Source organism: Ornithodoros turicata, chromosome 6 (genome assembly GCF_037126465.1).
Source record: "Ornithodoros turicata isolate Travis chromosome 6, ASM3712646v1, whole genome shotgun sequence".
Taxonomy (NCBI): Eukaryota; Metazoa; Arthropoda; class Arachnida; order Ixodida; family Argasidae; genus Ornithodoros; species Ornithodoros turicata.
The window spans coordinates 7106156-7126203 of record NC_088206.1 but is presented as its reverse complement, the minus strand read 5'-3'; the positions used below and the strand labels follow the sequence as shown (position 1 = coordinate 7126203).

Genomic DNA, 20048 nt, shown 5'->3' with positions numbered 1-20048 from the left:
GAGCGTCGAAACCACCGTGGGGGGCGTCTCTCGCCAGAGGTACAGTGAAGGAGGGGGGGTTCACCCCCACAAACTCGTCCTTTTGGTAGTGCATTTGGGAAAGCGAAAACGGGATGAAATCCTCATCCACATGTAACGCTCTCATCCCATGCCAAAATAGTTTTCTGGCTATACACTGCACGCTACTAGCGTATGAGAATGGTTGTATTACGGCACAAAATTTCCGTTTTGTAGCACACTGCAATAACGGCGAGCCTGCATGCCTCGCTGCCTGCAGCAGAAGCTTCATGGAGCGGCAAAATTTATGTTCAGGAAGTTCATAACATGCAGAAGTCGCAACACTTGCTTCTGCTAATGGAAGAAGCAATTTGGTATGGAGGCAGCGATGAAACAACCCTGAAAGGCGTGATATTTGCCGCCTTTGAAGAGAACCAGACAAGGCAGACGCATATTCTCTATGCATATGAGCAGCGTAATGTCATCGTAATCCAGGTGACTTTGCCGCCAATATATGTGATGGGCAAAGGGGGCAAAGCACCCAAAATTTTAAAGGAAAGTACAAAGTACCTGGCGTCAATTGTACCTGAAGTACAGTACTAAGTACCACATTAGTTCTGGGAATTGGTCAAGTACACGAGTTAGGGCAGTAATCTAATCTAGGCAAGGTGATACATGTTGAAGAGGGAAACAATTGTCATATATCATTTTTTATTTACGTGCAGGTGCAAGAAAAAAAAAAAAAGACAGAAAAAAAAGAAAAAGGGGGAACTAAGGAAGAGTGTTGTGCTGCGTCTCTTCTTTGGTCCAAAGCCATTTTCTTTCTTTTTTTGCGCTGTGTTTCCCCTCTTCTACTTTGCAACGTTAGTTTGCACAGCGCCACGTTGTCGCGGTTATTCGTTCCTTCATCATCATGCACCAGTTACCCAAGCAGCACAATGTACTGAAAGTCGAGTGCAATAGGGGTGGACGGTATGTGTCTTACCAGTGTTCTTTAGTTTCACGAGTCTGTTCAAGGACTTCCACCTACCTGTCCACCCCTATTGTACCCGACTTTCAGTACATTTTGCTGCTTGGGTGGGTAGTCTGCGCCCTACCTCTTTTATCGGCCACGTGTCACCGTTTGGCGGTGACAAAATTAGCTTTGACGAAATTAAGTGCTCATGTTTTGAATGCCAACATAGATTCTATTCTTTTCTTTTGGCAAATGCTGGTTCACAGTCGCGCGAAGACTCTGACTCAGTTTATATAGGAAGACCTCGATATCCCGTCTACGAGCCTTTAGCCCGTCGCTATCCATTTGGGTGCGATAAGGGGGGGGGGGGGGGCTTCTGGACACCGGCTCAACCTTTTCTCGCACGAAATGAGTAAATTATAGTAAATTATGAGTAACAAGTTTGGGGGTGCGCCCTCTTCGCTCTCCTTGAGAGTGACACAGGGAAAGAGACGGAAACTGGACCAGGCTATGCTTTTGGGGGGGGGGCCGCCCCCAACGCTTCCCCCCCCCCTTGGGACCGCCACTGGTTCCAGTCTACGAAGTTGGCAGCGCGGTTGTACCATGTGACGTAATCTGACGTAATTTGTTTGTAAACAGGGAGAGGCCTATTCGTGCCGTCGTTCGTTTTCTTCTCCCGGAGCTATCGGTCGCATTTTGTAGTGTTCTGTGAGGTCAGGAATTTTCTGGAACTGTCTAAAACGCGTTGTCATTGAACAGCCTGACAGGGCCGGCGTCTACTCTTCTGCGGAGAAACAAGTTTAGAAATTTGTGCCCCGCCCCCACCCGTTGTTGTCTTTTGTCATATAAAAGCGGCTTCTTTCCGCCCAAAAAGTGTCTTTCTGGCACCCCTTCAGGCGGGCTCAGGAGGGGCAACTCCCCCCCCCCCCCCCCGACTGCCCCACGTAGACGCCGGAACTGTAGCCTGATAAGGACGCACAATACACTATAACGTACGGAAGCAGTAACAAAGGGGGTCTCCTCTGTATCAAGCTTCTCAGCTGTTTGAGACCATATATATATGTGTAGTAGGTTCTACGTCATGAATCCTCGGTACCATTCTTTCAGGAACATGTGCGCCCTTTTGTAATTCGTTCACTTAGAATACAAAAATGTCGCTCGAAGCATATTGCTTATCCCAGCAATGAAAGCACCCCATGAAAGATAAACGTGCAAAAATACAACGTCCCACGAACAAGTGAATCGGCGAGTTAGTTGGCTAATGTAGTGTTATTACCGACCGATCTGCCTGCCGGCACGGCGGCATCTTGCTCGGGGAGGACCGTGCGCCCTGGACCGACTTCATGGGTGCCAACATTTGCCTTAAAGGAATTGGCACACTTTCATTGATGCGGTTCAGCACATGATCGACGCATTGTACTGCACGCCAGAATACTGAGGAAAAAAGAAAGTTTCCTCTACGTGTCGCATTCGGCGAGATCACGGTCCTCAGACGACTGTGGCGAGATACAAGCCCTCGAACACACTCCCGAGTAGAGCGCAGACGTCAGACAGAGCCGTGTACAGAGAGAGTTTGGCCATTAGGAGGAGCCTAACTTGGACCGCGTCGTGTGACGTCACGGCTGAACGACCTCCCTCTCCGCGCTCTATTGTTGTCCAGTCGTCAACCTGTCACCGACGCCATGTTGATGCAAAACGTTGGTCACGATGCAAGGGGGAAGACACGAGCGTACCGCGTCCTTGGAGACCCCTTCGTCCTTGAATCCTTTCAGTTTCCCAATCAGCACAATGTACTGAAAGTCGAGTGCAATAGGGGTGGTCGGTATGTGTCTCATCAGAGTACTTCAGTTTCACAAGTCTGTTCAAGGCCTTTTACCTACCCGTCCACCCCTATTGCACTCGACTTTCAGTACATTGTGCTGCTTGGGTTGGTAACAAAGGCCCCGTTCACAGGCGCCTGTGGATGATAAGCCGGCGACCCTGGTAGATCATATTGAGCGCGACAAAAGTGCAGGTCGACCAGCCGGTGAACTGCATCAAGACGGCGCGCACCTGCTCGCTGATAAGCGGATTTCGCTGGGATTCAGGCTTTTTGGGCGGCGCAACGCCGACTCTGACGTCAAAACGGGCTCCGCCCGTGAAGCGGCAAAAGATCAAAAGATGGCCAAACTCTCTCTATATACGGCTCTGACGTCAGAGAGCTTGCGCTGCCTCACTGGCGGCGGCGAGGGCTGTGATGTCAGAGCCGCATGAGTTCGGTATGAGTCTCATACGCAAGGCCTTCGTCTTCTCGCGGTGTTCTTGAGCTCCACCGGTCTGGCGACGGATCTCTGAAAGTGCTCCCAGTCCCTTCGTGTTCCCTAGTCTCGGGGGTTTTTACATTATGCATCATTCCTTCATCCGTTCCCAATGTGCAATGGGGCAGCGTACCGCCACAGCGGCGGTGAATCGCCCACCTCATCATCATCATCCTATGTATATGGGTGTGTGTGGTATCCGCGGTGCCCATTTTCTTTCCCGCCTCTATTACCTTCTTCGCTGTGAAACTGTCAATGCAGGTTCACACTGGTGCACAAAATTGTCTTTTACGTTTATCTAAGACCTGGGATGACCTGTCGCAACCCCTGTACAGCATCTGACGAAAACCCTGGGGAAACGCCCGGAGCTCTGGAAACGCTTGGACAGCACTGCCGGCGCTGGGATTCAAAACCCGGGGCGTTGACCTTAGCCAATAAGCCACGGGAGCAAAGTATACTTGGGCGAGTTGGGAATGGACAATAGGGTCATTCGGTCGGTTGTAACAGCACTCTTGAAGGTCAAAGGCCTCCCGACCTTCAATGCATTCGGCGAGTCGGGACTTCGCAGATTGGGACAGACACCACTGGACTTTCCCTGTCGTGGAGGAGGTGGGCCCCGTGACAACCATTGCCCGTACCCTGCCCTGCGGCCCACCGAGAACTTCCGTTCTAAGGTCAATCCGGCCCTGGCACCATATCCTACGACTGCGTTACTGACCTTGCGACGGTTGTGTTCTATCGATCCAGCAAGTGCACTCTTCATCCTTACCTGTCTCCAGGTGGCCTGTTTCGAAAATATCCCGGACCCCATCGCTGTCACAGAGTCGCTCCTTGCTTCCGGCCTCACGCAAACTGCTCATTCACAGGAGAGAACGGGACAACAGAAAACGATAGACGCTGGTATCACAGCCATCTGTTCAGGACATAAAGGCTTTTCTGTCTTCCATCACGTCCAAGCACTGACGGCTCGTGCAAGAACGACAAGCGCAGTCACAATAATAACGACTACTTGTAACAACAACAGTATGTTTATTTTTATTGGCTCGAGACAAAAAAAATGACTTTTTTTCATGCATATACACCGGAGAGCGGTGAGAAGAAGGATATGTACACGAGAAAAAACAGCACGTAAGGTCATCTAGAAAAAGAAGTCGGTGAGTCCAGAACAACCATCCGTTCAAACGCAGCATAGATTGCCCTTTCTTCGCATGCACGGCACTCGCAAGTCACAGTAGTGTCCACTCGGTCCACCGTAAGTTCGTGAGCAGTCCTTTCGCACAAGCACAGCCCTTTGGCAACTGGGAACGCAGCAGGTACCTTTTCAGTCCAACACCGAAAACAAGAATGATAATAAATTACCACCGTCTATATGCTACAACCACGAGTGTGCTTTACGTAGTTTGGTTCTCAATAGTTAGTTGGTCTTCGGACTACAAAGTGATCGAAAGTTCGTGAAAACAGAATAAAATAAGGACGACTATGAGAAGGACATGTCGTGACGGGCTTCAACTCGACGCCTTCACTGTTCGGAGAAATGTGAAATGGGGCTGCGTTTTACCCGTAATTGCTTTTTTTCACATACGCGTCGTACCCTAGCGGATCTCCAGCGAACTACGCTCGGCAGGCGCCAAAACAAATCCACGTGGGTAGTAACAAGGAGCAAAACCGGTTCGGAGTGGGACCGACGAGCTCGCGCCGTTCGTGCGGTCTCTCCACTGGTCCCCACTTCTGTCGTCCCCATACTGCGCCATCTAGTGAAGACGGAGAGAACCCTGTCCGGCGCCTCAAGGTCATGCGCGTGCGCATAGGCCGTGGTAAAAAGAAAAGGTCCATTCGGCACGTTACCAAATTATTTGCTTCGTTTAATGGAACGCGTGGTTCTTAGTCGGCGGTGCAGATAAATTTGAAAGAAAATGTTTGTTTCGTTCATGTGTAACTTAATGTGAGTAATTATCCGTTGCTTGCATGGCGGGTGGGATTATGAACCCAAAAGGAGGGGGTTGTATCTGGCAGATGTGGAAGTGTTTCCTGGCGAAACTTCGGGTTGCAAATATTTTTGTCCGCAGTGCATCGACATCATAATCCTTTTATGGAGTGAACCCAGAGAGAGAGAGAGATTTGATTTTCCTCACTTTACGATAAACCGGGAAGACAACATGCTGACTCGAGGGCTGGCCAGCGTTACCTGGTCAAGAGGAGGTCCGCTGTAAACGATACCATCTCTATGGGTCCAGCCAAACGTAGCAAGCCAAACAATCGTATGCTTTGACAAGGTGTTCATGGTTGCGCGCCGAACACAGCACACATGCACCTGCCAGTATAGTGAATGTTGCACAAACCACGTGCTGTGGTGGTGACGTACTATTTCCGAGCGGTCTGCCTGCCGAAAGCACGCGCTGTCAAAGCAGGCAATTCCGCAACTGAAATCTAGAAAAAGCTGTTCGATGCATTTTTCAACACATACGATTTTTTTTAGTTGGGTGCCGGTAACGATGCCGAAAGAAGAGAGGGAAAAAGCGCACAGGCCTTGTTCAAGTGATATGTAATATGATAACGTGCGATAACTAAGTGATACGTTATATTATCGTTAACATATGAAGTTATTATGTTCGTGGAACAGTGAGACCACTCCCCCTTGCGTATGTACTTCTACTCTTAACTATAACACTGTTTGGTAAGTGTAGTGATATGACAGTTAGTTAGTGAGTTAATTCGTTCACGAACCTGCTTGTTGAAAGGTGCTGTTGGGTTAGGGCCCGTTCCGACATACGGCGCTTTGCTCCATAGCACTGGAAAACAGCGCTGTTTTTCCCTCCTCTCCCGGCTGCGACTCGATAGAAAACAGCGCTTGGCGAAGTTGAGCTTCGGTGTACTTCCTCATCGCTGTCTCCCGGCGATAGGCTCCCTGAACCAATGAGAACGCGGCGCCGCCTTTACGTGACGGTACGATCACGTGAGATCACCAAGTACAGCGCTGCAAGTGCGAACACCACAGTGGAAATACAGCGCTGTTTTGCAGTGATGTGGTGCAGCGCTGTGGAACAAAGCGCTGTATGTCGGAACGGGCCTTTACTAGTTCACAGTCGTCGCACGAAGTAATAACATTGTAAATACCCTCGTACTGTATTTTGATATGTATCCTCTAGCAACACGGGGCAACGTGAGACCTACAACAATGACTTTCGTTTCATGCGGGGAAGTCTGCTTTGCAGACATCTTTTATAAGCTCTGAAACATGCTAAAGGCAGAAGTGTATTCTCCATTCTTGCGTGGTCTATGCTGCGGCTATACGAATGGAAATATATGCTTGTTTCCCCACAGAGCTTACCCCGCTTTTGCGAAAGCAAGACCAAACTAATCTCGAATTCTGCGCGCGGAATATGAGGAAGGTATAGATGGGATCCTGCTGCGTCTCTAGGGAAATGATGTACTTTACTGGAGTCGAAGAAAGGATAAAGAGTGAAATAAACAGTGCTCAGAGCCTGTTTGGCAAACTATACTAGTTGTAAGCCTCGTGGGAGTTGGAAAGAAAAGAAGCGTGATAGTTATAAATCTGCTTTCGTTTAGACCTTTGCTCCATTTTTAATGTTGTCTGTTCAATCTTGTAGCGAATTTGAATGTATTCTTGCGTAATGTATGAAAGTTGTTAGAGGCCCCTTTTATTTTTTATTTTTAGATAATAGGCAGCTGCATCACAAGGTACGAGGACCAGGATGAGAGTCCTTGCCGTGGCCAGTTTCTTTTGCTTCGTCGTGTGAGTGGGTCCTCATATACAGTAGCGCTGGAGTATTACGTATAACCTCGTATGTACACTCTAAGGGAAGAAATGAGAAATTTTAGTCCTTTTGCGGACTAGACGCATTTTCACAACTGTTACTCCCTTTCGGGACTAAACGTAAGAAAGTGTATCCCATGCTAAGGTTGCAATTTGCGTTGCCGGGGTGTGCTGCGTTAATTTCGGATAACCGTGTGTTCACACGAGGTCATCTCCACGGAATATTCTAGTGGAAGAAAGAGCAGAAGACAGCTCAACGGGGCATAAGATCGCCGCGTGTTATGTCGAGCCTTCGCACGGTGCCGGGAAATCGGGAATGGCGCAACTGCGATCTTAGCAGACGACACCGTCCGCTTCTTTTTCTGTCGTCTGCTACGTAATATCCTGTGGGATGCGTCTCAGGATTTCCCCCACTTTTAGCAGTGCCAACGCCACCTAGATGAACAAAGCCTAATTGCTTAAACGACATGATATAGTCGTTAAAATTCCGCCAATCACGACCGTGGAGAATAGCACTGGATAGTGCACGAAGAGTTAGTTTGTTAGTAAATTAGTAAAAAGTAAACCTTGGAGCTTTCATCAGCCCACCATGCGTGCTACCTGCTCCATTGCAAAAGTTGTATAGCTATTACACATTCTGAATCAAAAGCCTGAATCACAGCGGGATCACATACTCACGGGCTCTCAACCAAAGAGTGATTGACAACACCACTTAGATAGAGAAAGCCTGCTTACTCGTTGACATGATGTAACAGCTGAGAGTCAGCCAATCAGGATACTGTTTTCAACGGCCGTAGCCAATCACGAACGTGCTTTCAGCGATCGTAGCCATGGAGACGAGCCACCGTCAGCCGCATGGGCAGCCACTGTCGTCTGCGAGTATAACGCCCGCGCGTACTAAATGGGAAAATAAAATAAAGCGCAAAACCGAGTCCCACATTTTTCTCAAGACTAATTTTCTGGGAATGTGTTGCAGTTTTAGTCTGCACAGGCTCAAATTTGCGAAGTTAGCTGCAATAATTTGCCAGTTCCTGAATTCGCAGAACGGCAAATGGCGAGGCATTAAGCAAGCCTTCCGTATCTAGGTGGCGTTGACATCGCGCGCTCACGTGACAACAGAAAGCGATGACGTTTTTCGCATCTTCAGCTATAGTATTCTGGATAATGTCGCTCGTGAATGTGAACACACGCTAAGGTGAACACACTGCAAGAGTACATACTAAAATGGGGAGGGCAGTAATTGCAATCTAGAACCTGAAATTGCTCTTCAATTTACTTCGTTTTTTTTTATAGTGTGTGCCACCGTAATAAGCTATGAAGATGGACGAGATTTTATGCCCCGTGAAGAAGCAAAAAGGCTCAAATCAAATCAATTAAACCAATCAGGCTGAAGAATCAAAGGGAAGGCGAACGAAAGCAGGCTATGTCCGTAAGCAATGCGTTATGTGATGGTTCACTCGTGGTCATTTTGTACAGTACTGGCATACTACTACGACGGTTAGAGTGCTTTGAGGTTTGTGGTCATTTCCTCCCACTGTGCACTCTTAGAAATCACTTTTTCATTAACGTTCTCATGACCTGCAATGCAGCTGCGCTAGATTAATGAAGCACTGTGAGACAACCTCAGCGTTTTAATAAATCTGAAGCACCCTACGAAAGTGATAGGATAAACGGTGCTGTCAAAACAGAGTCGAGCAATATGATGTCAGCCCCTTCAAAGGAATAGTACGTTTCACTCATAATCTTTTCGAAACCGATATGGACTTCCTCCTGTCTACTGTAGAACTCTACAGCCGGTCATTGCAATAATGCTCAGTTGCATTGCGTCTTCATTTTTAAACTTGCCCTCAAAGCTCTACGTGGTTCTCTGGACGCCTAATCAGCTGTTCGTTGTACTTGGATGAGGATATGCAGATGTATTTATGCGAGAAGAAATGAGCGGGCAGGTTTGGAATGTACTAGCAAGTATACAACGTTGAAGCAAAGTGCGAGCTAACCGTTGCTAAGCCTCGGACTAGTCTACGAAGCAGGGACAAAAATACAATAAAACGTAGTACAGTGGACACGTCGAAAACGATCGATCACCGGTACCTCGCTGTGCTACATCTTTACCGAATTATGAGCAGGATTTCATATTCGTCGGCACCTTCCTTCCAGGACTTCCCTTGGAAGGTTTTCGCTTTCTGCGATATTTTTCGTTGTGAAAAAAAAAAAAAAAAAGAAGCAAGAAAGAAAGATGTAGAGGAAGAGGGAGATGCGAAACTGTTTGTTCCTAACCCGTATCAGAGAACATCACGTGACAGAGGAGATTAGCCGCCGCATGGGTAGCTTCTAAGAGTTAAAGGGACTATCGCATCCGTCGCGGTCGACTCTGAAACTACAGCGCCATTTTATTCCTCGTTCATCAACGATAATAATCGCCGATAAAATCCGACGCGAATTAGCGGAGCTGTTTCTGTGCAATTTGATGTAACGCATGGCAACAGCAGACGACGGACATTGAGAGCATTCCAGAATTCCCTCTCTGTAGACGTCAATCGGACAAGGCCAATCAGGGACGGCGTATTTACAGAGGTCTTTTCACTTAGTATATTGCGGTGCGAACGCGGAGGAGGCGACCTCGGAGACAATCACCTGCGCTGCGCTCCCATGCGTGTGCCCGGCTTACGTCATTCTGGCTTAGCTGCAGACGGAGCGCGAATCTTTAAAACTCGTTTATTTAATAAGTAAGCTCTTTTCGGAAGGTAAACTTGGCCAAGCAGAATGTGAAGTCATGCCGAACATTGTCGGTCTCGTACACACCCTTCCGGATGCTGTAGTCCCTTTAACGAACGATGTTTGCAGTATACGTCTACTCCGTTTACACGTGCGGTGTGAAGTCTATTTGGTCACAGAGCTGCAGACTTTCAGTTCATGTACTATTAATAGGATTCCTGCAACCCAGAGTTCCTTGTCCCGATAAATAATTGGGCTTTTCTGAGAATAAGCGAGACATGCCGAAAGCGTTCCGTGCGTGTATTGGCGTTAAAGTGCGAAGTCCGGTCACTTGTTGGCGAAAATCAGGCCCACGAAAGAATTCCCGGAAGCGGCCATTTTATAATATAACGTCGATGGCGTGAAGGACAACGTGGGTTCTGTGCTCCCTTTGCTGACACTGTATGCATATCCAGCCGTCCCATTCGGTTGCTGTCTTCCGGTGACCTCTCCGTGAACACGAGACTGTACAGGTATATGGTGTTGTGTCCGTCGCGTACGGAGGATATCTCAGGGTTAGTTCAGGTCGCGCGTGTAGCGACGCGTCTGGCAACAGTGGGCAGGACTTGGCAGCCCCTAGCCAGTCAGCAAGCGCGGCTCACAACGCGTCACCAGCGCGTCGTTCGCTGGTTGGTCGAGCGCCTTGCGGAGGGCGGAGCACTTGGTGAATGTTTTTTAGTGGTGCCACGTGTCTTCACGGGAAGTCCAAGTACACTGACCAATAGATGGTGTTCAGCAGGACGAAAGAGAGAGGGAAAACGACGCGAGATATCTTGTCCACCATGAGAGCACGGTCGCGTCTTTGGGGCATGGACGCAGTGCTGTCCAGGCATTTCTGGGCGGTTCCGTTGGATAACCTGCGTGTTTCCTGTTGGGAGAGAAAGACGTCGTGCATTATCAGGGTCCCTGTTACAACGTATTCCAAAGACCATAGGACACTGAAACTCAAAACAAGAGACAAAAGAAGTGGGACTCCTATGGAACCAGTGCGGTGACGAGTACTTACAGTTACCCAGCGTGTGCTTACATGCCGGGTACAGCAAGGCGCGTTACAGTCAATTCTTAAGATGTAACCTATAGTGCTACTCCAGCATTCCCTGAACAAGCAATCTAGTGCTAGTTCAATATATCATCGACTAACACGGGTTGGAACGTGCAAAGGATACATTTATGTATTCTCTATGCTGAAGAAGCCTATACGCTATGGGCAAACATAGAAAGGACTTGACTCGAACCTCTCAAACACACAAGATACGTACAACAACCAGGTGCGGAAAAAAGAGGAGGATAAGCGGAAAGAGAAAGACACGAAAGTAATAATTCACACGCTACCATCTTTTTTGTTTGTTTGTTGTTGTTGTTATTCCAAAGAAGGCGTCTAAAAGCCGATAGCGACGGCCATAGCTGTTCACTGGTTCCCCTGCAATAACGGAAGTTTCCCCCAAAGTGCATGGTTGACAGTTCTTAGAATCATTTAGGTGGGCCGCTAAATTGGGATCTGTGTTTGTTAGCCGCACAGATAGGCAACGTCACGACTAATGCTCTGGGGGAAATGTGCGTCCTGGGCCGACTTCTAAGGGAACTGTGCTGACGTATGTCTGACGGCGTCTGAGGAAAACCCAGGAAAAAAAAACCCAGACAGCACAGCCGGCACGGGGATTCGAATCCCGGGTACCTCACAGCTTCCTGTCCTGATACCTTAGCGGGCGTGCCATCCTCGCTCGTCAAATCATATCAACCCACATGCTCTGCATGGGGTAGGGTTTCGCTCCCTAAGCGGGAAGGCACCCTATGACATCATCATTCATAATTTAATTGTTGTTATAGCTTTTTGAATGCACCACGCCTTTATTCGGCGATCAGAGCAAAAGCCTCAGACTTGGAGCCCCGAATAACAGAGCTGCCCTAGAAATGGGACTGTTCTCAGAACAGTCTCTCTAGGAAATGTCGGCAACTTCTGATCTGAGGCATTTGGTTCGATTTATTCGGTGGTGTTTTTCACGGTAAACTCCCCCGTCTTGTGGTAATATCTTCCGTTGCTCGCGTGCGTTCGACTATGAGTGGTGCGTATACTGTATTCGCTATGTGGTTCGCCGTCTGCTATTTCCCTGAGAAGCGATACGCTCCCGAGTGATATAGCGTGCCTAGAATCATAAAGGCAACAAATAAAACTCATAGGACACGCTACCATAATTTCTTTTTAAAAGTCAAATCTCTTATCGAGAATTTTTCTCGCACTCATCGCACGCGACGTGGCCATCCGTCAGTTGAACATTCCCGAGCAAAGAGGCGTTAATCATCACGCAGCGTTCGCTAAAGCACAAGGTAACTCTTTGCCGCGACGCCACGAAAGTTGTCGGAAAGTTCCCGCGGGATTTTCCGCAGTGCCTGCTGGCTTTCCCCGGAAAAGGGAACAAAGGGAACACATGTATTCTGGTTCGAGGTTCGCGGACGGTTACACACGACAGTTTGCAGACGACAGTTTGCAGACGACAGTTTGCAGACGACAGTTTACAGACGACAGTTTACAGACGACAGTTTACAGACGACAGTTTACAGACGACAGTTCACAGACGACAGTTTAGAGACGTCGCTTGCGGACGACAGGTTATGCCCAGTTCCCACGTGATGACGTCCGACGCGACGTCATTTGCAGGTGGCGGAAGTAGACGCGCATATCCGACGTTCTGACAGGTGATGATGATGATGATGATTTAAGTTTTTACAGCGCACGGATCATAGCCCGCCAAAACAGTGGTGCAATTGTGACTACTTAAAATTGTGCATGGACAGTGATGGGAATGTAATCAGTTCAAATTGTATACGATGTCTACTAAAAATAGGGTCGTTCTGAGAGGAGAGACGCCGAGCCAAAAAAAATGACATGCCTAACTTACCAGTACCGGCGTCTACTTTTCGCCTCCGGAGGGACAAGCGGGAAATTTGCACCCCCCCCCTCCGTATTCCCGAAAGTTGTCTATTTTGCTCCCCTTTAAGCGGGCTCGATGGGGGCGGGAAGTTCCCCCTCCCCGTCAACCGCGAGACATAGCGGCAACCTGTACGTAGTGAGAAAACAAAAAGCGTGCTCTCTCCTGACGTCCCTCGACGTCACCGGGCGTCACCACGTCGGAACTGGGCATAACAGTCAGCAAGCCGCCATGTGGGCCCTTGGGCAACATCTTTGCAGCAGGCGGAACTACAGAGTGCTTATCATATTCAACGGTATGTTGCCCTTACGCCACTCACGATGCAGAATGCCTTTACGTACCGTGCCTTTGGCAACGAGAGTGACAGCCGTCCTCACTTTCCTGTAGACCAGGGTCTCGTCCGTCTCACCCATGAGAATGTTGACCATGGCGTATTCCATGAGTGAGGCGAACACGAATATCGTGCAGGAGGACATAAAAATGTCGATGGCCTTGATGTAAGAGACGGGAGGAAGGGACTTCTGAGATTGGGCGTGTTGCGTGGACAGGGTGAGGAGGCTCGTGACGCAGAGTGTCACGCGGGCAGGAACGGCTTCGGGCTTAATCCAGAACGAGATCCAGGACATGATGACGATGAGACATGTCGGAATATACGTGTGGAACATGTAGTATCCCAGGCGCCGTTTTAGGATGAACGTAACCTGGATGCAGGTGAAGTTACCTGCAGTATCGAAAAAATATGAGTGCGTGGTAGGGCTACGATGCGAATAGCGGACCAGTTCTGAAGGCACAGCACATTGAATACAAGGATACGCGTAGAAAGGTGCACTGTGCAGTTCATGCACTGCGGATTGCTCACAGAAATGGCTTTAGTTAATAAAATTCAGTGGCGATTTAGCGGTAAATGCGAGAGAAATGCGTTAGCATTAAGCGCCTTTTCCGGTCCATAGTTGACTTCCGGTTTTCCACTTCCGGTCTAAACCCAACTTTCGGTTGCAACTTCCGGTCTAACTGCCCCGAGTCTAAATCCGACTTCCGGTCTAAACCCGACTTCCGGTTATTCACTTCCCGGCTATACCTGACTTCCAGTATCCACTTCGGGTCTAGCATGGCTTCCGGTTCGACACTTTCAATTACTATATTAATTAACCTTTAATTACCCTTATTTACTTTCAATAACCCTGTAATTACCCTTTAATTTCCGAAAGTAACCGCAGGTTACTTGAGGTAACCTTGAATTTCATTTAATTCCCTTTAATTACGTTTACTTGCTCTAATTACTCTCAATTCCCCTTTAATTGACGTTAATTACCTTTCATTACATTTAATTACCTTCGGTACTCTGCGCTTACCTTCGGTAATCTTTAATTTCATTTAATCTTTCTCTTAAATATCTACATATAAATATATCTTACATTCAATACCTTTAAACTCAACTTTCTTGGTTTAATTGCCTCTAATTACATTCAATTACTCTTACCTCTTACTCTTAATTACCTCTTAATTAAATGATTTCAAATCATTTACACGCATTTACATTTACCCTGTTATATCCCCTTTACATGCCCACTTATACCGCTGCCTCGGCGAGGCTTCACCATCTCGTACACGTACGTACACGCACGCACGCACACACACACGCACGCACGCACGCACGCACGCTGAAAAACTGATGCTGAGAAGCAATACTCACTAGTTGTCACCGGGAACCGACTAGAGTTACAAACGATGTGAGCCAGCAGGGAGGCCATCGGCTAGCACAATTATATTACATACAGCTGACAGAAGCACTTAAGCAGTTGACGGATCGCGTATCTCAAAAGTGTCTTCTACAGCGCCACAGGGACTTCCATAAAAAGATATATTCTTGTACATACCTGTAGAATAGACTGTGGTACAGTCACTCAGCGAGGTCTCTACCAGGTTGTGCTGCGGTAGCTCGATGAAATCATCCACCACGATAGGGGTGTCCTTCTCCCAGTCGAACACCAGGTCGTCCGTTGTGTAAGACACTGAAAGAAGCTGCAGTGTCACACGTCTAGACCATTTGCATTTTGCGCAGGAACTCAATGCATTGTCGGGGAGCTTGCTGATCTGCTTCCTGTTTTGGTATATAGGCGTGATCTGCTCTATGGAAGACAATGTACGATACCCAAAAGGTTGAGACGTGGTACCCTGTCCGGGTATTCACGCGAGAGACATTCCTACAGAATATTCTGGTGGAAGAAAAACAAAACTGCTCCCGGGGTGGAAGTTCCGCTACTGTGCACGTAGCAGACGACAGCATCGCCCTTGTCGTCTGCCACGCAATATCGATATCCCGTAGCAGACGACAGGGCTGATGGTTAGCAGAGCATGAAAAGACATGACGTTCTTCGCATCTTCCACTTGAATATTCTGCGGAATGTCGCTCGTGTTAGTAGGCAGTATTTTTATACCCCTGTCACACGGGCAGTCTTCAGTGATCATTGAAACCAATGACCATTGAAAATGCGTGTAGTGACACCAAGCGTGTGACGTGTCAACTTCCCAAAGAGTATTGGACTCAATGTTCCCCGACAGGTTGACACGTTACACGCAAGGTGGCGCTACACGCATTTCCAATGACGATTGGTTTCAATGATCATTGAAGACTGCCCGTGTGACATAGGTATTATTTATTTTTATTCATACATACTGCAGACCCAGTTGTGGGTCCTAGCAGGTGTGAACATTCTTATTAATCCACGAACAAAAATCATTATATATCTTGAATGACGACAGCTTCCTCAGGCAACCTGTTCCAATCCCCCGCTGTGCGTTGCAAACTGTGAGCGTCGACTTTTGATAACTGTACGTCTAGAGACATAGCATGATTCAGCCTCCTGGATCCTGTGACTCGTCGATTTAAAAAAAATTACAATGTCACATTGAAGTTTGTGATGCAAAAATTTTAGCCTTGCCCTTCCACGACGCACAGCGAAGGTCTCACGCCCACACTTACACAACAAATCATTAGCAGAAACTGCCCTTCTGTAATCAGAAGAGAGAAAGCTATTCAAATACATCGTAATTAAAATAGTATTTAAAATATAAATACATGTATTTATACTTTGCATTTAAATACAGACTCGAAAAATGTATTTATAATTATGTTTAACTACCGATTCTTTTAGTATTTATTTTTGTAAATACCATATAAATACTCCTAAATACGCAAGATACTGACTCATATCTCAAAGTCACCCTATACATTTGACCTTTCGGTAAGAAGGGCAACGCAGAGTTTGGAGAAGCCGCGCAGTTATGCAGTGTTTTCGCAAGCGCGCACATGCGACAAACCATTTTAGATAACGAGTTTTTCACTGTTGTCGCGGACCAACCTCATTTCAGGCACGACTCCACGCAACATAAGACGAAGATGCCATATACAAAACACGCTCCGGCGCATTCCATCATCAGAGGGTGCGTTTTTTTATTCTACCCGGGTAACTCGGGGGTAACCCTTACTGGGCGAAAAATCTAGGGTGACGGAAGTGACGTCGTAACCTACCGACGAAAATTCAACTTTCGTCGCTCGAGGGTTACTCTGGGTACCTACTCACACTGAGCCAGCTCAGCAGGTGGGCAGCAGAGGGTTATGACGTCACACGACGTCAAGTGAGAGTCCCGCGTCTTTTTAACTTTCGGATTCCGAGTATATTTCGGTGGCTTTAGCACCGCCGTTTAGCCGTTTTGTTTCGTTGGATGCACGCCCTTTTCTTCCTTCGTCATCATCTTCCCCTTCGTCAAATGCGTCAAGCAGCACAAGGTGCCGCAACTTCTACAATCATGTCCTCGTCAAAAACGTCGTCTGCCTCTCCCGCCATGTTCGCTGAGACGGGCGTAACTCGTAATGGGCGAAAATTTCTAAACGGGGGTACCTACCCACAGGTCACGTGACAACTCACTCAGGTCACGTGGTGCGTAACCCGGGGGTCACCCGGGTAGAATAGAAAAAACGCACCCAGAGTGACACGTCAGCAGCGAATCGTACGGACTTAGACATGTGCTGACGTAACCTAGTCACCTTTTTTGCAAGTTCGTATACGTTACCATTCGCTACTAGCGCGTCACTCTGAGGAAGGAATGCCCCGTAAACTTTTGTCCAGCACTGCACAAGCTTTCATGCAGTGGACTGCATCTGATGAAATGTACGAAAGGCTTGTATCATAATAAACGCCAGTAGTTTCAATGCTTTATCTTTTTATCATCAGAAGAATGAGAGGGAGAAGAAAAGAAAGGGAAACAGAGTCCTTTATCCTCCTTCTTGCAATGGCCGCCTGGAAGTTCTTTACCCTGTCACTTTCAGAAACTGCATCCTTTTTTCTTTGTTTTAATTTCTCTCTCGTTATCCTCACACGTCGTTCCATATAAGACTATGAGCGTGGACAAATAATGGGCGGACAGGAGGTAATCGTAATAAGATTAGCAATCCGATTGTACTCGGTAATTTTTCGCGGATGTCTGTCAGAAAACGTCGCGAGCAGACCATTTGCTCAATAATCCGTCTTTCAACAAGTAAGTGCACCCTCTGAACATATTCCTGCGTAAGATGCAGCGCACGAGCTTATACAGAAAGGAGCGACAGGAAAAAGACGTCCATGCTTATATATATATATACATGGTATATACACTGCGCACTGCAAACATGGACACTCCAAACACGCAATATGGCTTAATGCGGCGTGGATTCTACAATATTTGTACTAACTACGTTGTATAAAGATAAGATAAAGGATACGTAATATTAGAACTAAAAGCTCTCCTTTTCGCTTTTTGATGCAAAAGCATGGGGCAGTTATGGGTATACAAAGACGTGGATGAGAGGATGAAGAGGAAATCTTTTTCTATGAGCAAATAGGAACATTTCGCGACCGTTAAAATAAATGGAAGAGTGCAGAGTCCTGCGGAGTGCGTTTATTGCAACTCGAATGCAACAAGAAAGAGGTGCTTGCGAATGAGGTACTTGTAGATACTTTGTGGATGTCGACAGGATATTCGAGAGCACGGGCTTACACGACACCTACGTAGCTATTCACGTGTATTCCTATATGGGAGCGCGTATGTCAATGCACAGCATAATGTCACTGTTCACTTTCACAGCGGTATCGCGAGGGTGCTATTAGCAGTTCATACCGGGATCGCCATTAGTCAAGAATCTTTTCAGTAGAGCCTTGGAAACGAGACGACACAGACAGACAGAGAGCAGGGCACAGGCTGGTTCTCCAGTGGGTTCCAGCCCATTGTGGTGTAGTGGGGAATGTGAACAGGCCGACAGCGCCGCAGAAGCAGCTCTCTCGTCTGTGAGACGGACGAGCATTGCGCTGCTGAGAGGGGTCCGTCGTTCCATTCTTCGGCGCCTCTTGACACCCCTGGTTTCCCGCCAATGGATAACTGACATTCTCCCCCATCTATAGGCCTGTTGCGCTCAAGTTTGCCGGGCGACGCGAGCGCCAATCGGGACCCAAGCGGGAGCGGGAGCAGTGACTGGTCCGCACAGCCAGGCAGCCAAGCATGTATCGTGGTTAAATATGCCGCCTTTCAGATTGCCAACGCACGGCAAGCCACAACACAAGTCGGGCACACAGTATTGTTGTGTCGTTGGCTACCATAACAGATTCCAAAACGTCAAAAAATAAGGTTTTATCGCTTCCTCGAAAACCCTTGGGAGACAGAAAGGCGGAAAGCGTTAATTGCGTCTACCGTAAAAACGCCGCGAAGTTTCCGCTCTGCATTCCACCTGGAGATAATGTAGAGTTATACCCAAACAACTTGCGGTAGAAATTTACTTGGATATATTATTATATTATTGGATTATTATTATTATTATATCACAAATTTTGCCAAACAGTTAGTACTTTATATGCAGATTAGAGGGAAATATGAAAGGCTTACTGTGGGCATCGACTCCCGCCGGTTCTTCTTCTTACTGCTATGTTCGAGGGTCTTCGTGCAGTGTGATGTTTACTTAAATAAAAGCAATGACCTTACTTACTTCGTTCTTCAAGAGACCCGCTATGAAGCTACCCCCTGGCATTTTTGTTGGAATGCTATAATGGAACACCGTGCGTGTCCCTCTCATGACCTTTAGGAGATCAAATAGATTCTCCGTTTGCTCTCCCGTTACTACATTGTCGAAAATGCCGTTCAGAACCTCTTTACAGTCCCACAGTAAGGCTCCCCTCTGTTCAGACTCAAGGACCTCAGCGAGTGGACAAACTATGTCTGGGTACGCGTGAATGATATCACCACGCGGTTTTCTTTTTGCAGCGGGAGACATTTGGTTGATATACCTACATTACACAAACAAGGAGAAATATATCAGATGCAAGCTGTTTATTACAAGAGCAATAAAGCATTGTTTTGAGGCAACGTACTAGGTACACGGTACAATACTGGTTGATGAAACATATAAAATGCTGAAGAATAACAGAATAGCCAACTATCAACGATGCAGCAGGGTACAGCAGCAGCATTCAGTAGAGAAAGATCGTTGGCAAATGATCAACGATGTAGCAGAGATGACTGTAGCCTCATCAGCTCTAAAAATGCAATATGAAAGGTCTGCACCCGAGCTCCTGCCCAAAGGAAAGCACATTGTCCACATTATACATACGTACTCGGAAATAAGTCGGCGATACCCTTTGTCATGTCACGCCTGCGGCTTTGAGCTTGGCTTGCCCCTCTTTTGTTGTTGCCCGTACATGTGGCGTCTTCTTCCTTGTTCAGGTAGCAGCAGACTGCTGTCGCGTGCTTACATTTTCCCGCAATTCCCGCTTTACAGGTACACGACGCAACATAAACTGTCACGAGCACGTGGACACCTGTGATGGAGAGGTACCGAAATTGAGTTAAATCAGCTTTCAGTGTGGGTAAAATGTGCATTCAATGTTTTTCTGATCAGGTATATCATTTTGATGTACAGTTAACAAATATTACGTACGATCACGCCGACTCACCTCGAACCGGACGCTATAAACCACGCTGTCCTTCACTTCTTCCGAAATGCATTAACGACGATTTCGTTACCGTCCGATGCTTCGTCGACGCCGAAAACATTGACTAGTAACTTGCCCAATCGTCAATGACCTCCAGCTTTTCAAACCCACGCAGGATGCGATACATTGCTTGCTTGCGCCAGAGCGAAACCCGCGAAACCGAAACACTCTTGTGCGGACCATTGTTTCGATTTGCTTCCACATGCGGCGCTGTCGTCCGCTGATCGCAACGCCGCCTGGCCGAGAGCTACAGGCCCATGCCACGAAACACCCCTCGTCAAGATGCTGCATTAATTCATCGAACGCGACTCGATGTGGCTTTTA

General features: G+C 47.5%; 1 protein-coding gene and 1 long non-coding RNA gene across 2 annotated transcripts in view; one reads left to right on the top strand and one right to left on the bottom strand.

The window, feature by feature from the left end:
• LOC135398954 (uncharacterized) overlaps window positions 1-20048 on the top strand; it is a 77898-nt gene that overhangs the window by 169 nt on the left and 57681 nt on the right. The gene's annotated exons all lie outside the window — the stretch shown is intronic.
• The window catches only part of LOC135398953 (glycine receptor subunit alpha-2-like), a 239377-nt gene continuing 223626 nt past the window's right edge, over window positions 4298-20048 (bottom strand). Inside the window, exons 8-10 of the mRNA XM_064630535.1 lie at window positions 14583-14717; window positions 13047-13426; window positions 4298-10646 (exon numbers count right to left, since the gene is read on the bottom strand). Coding sequence (XP_064486605.1) covers window positions 10473-10646; window positions 13047-13426; window positions 14583-14717 — 689 coding nt within the window. The 3' untranslated portion in view covers window positions 4298-10472. The remainder of the gene's footprint in view (window positions 10647-13046; window positions 13427-14582; window positions 14718-20048) is intronic.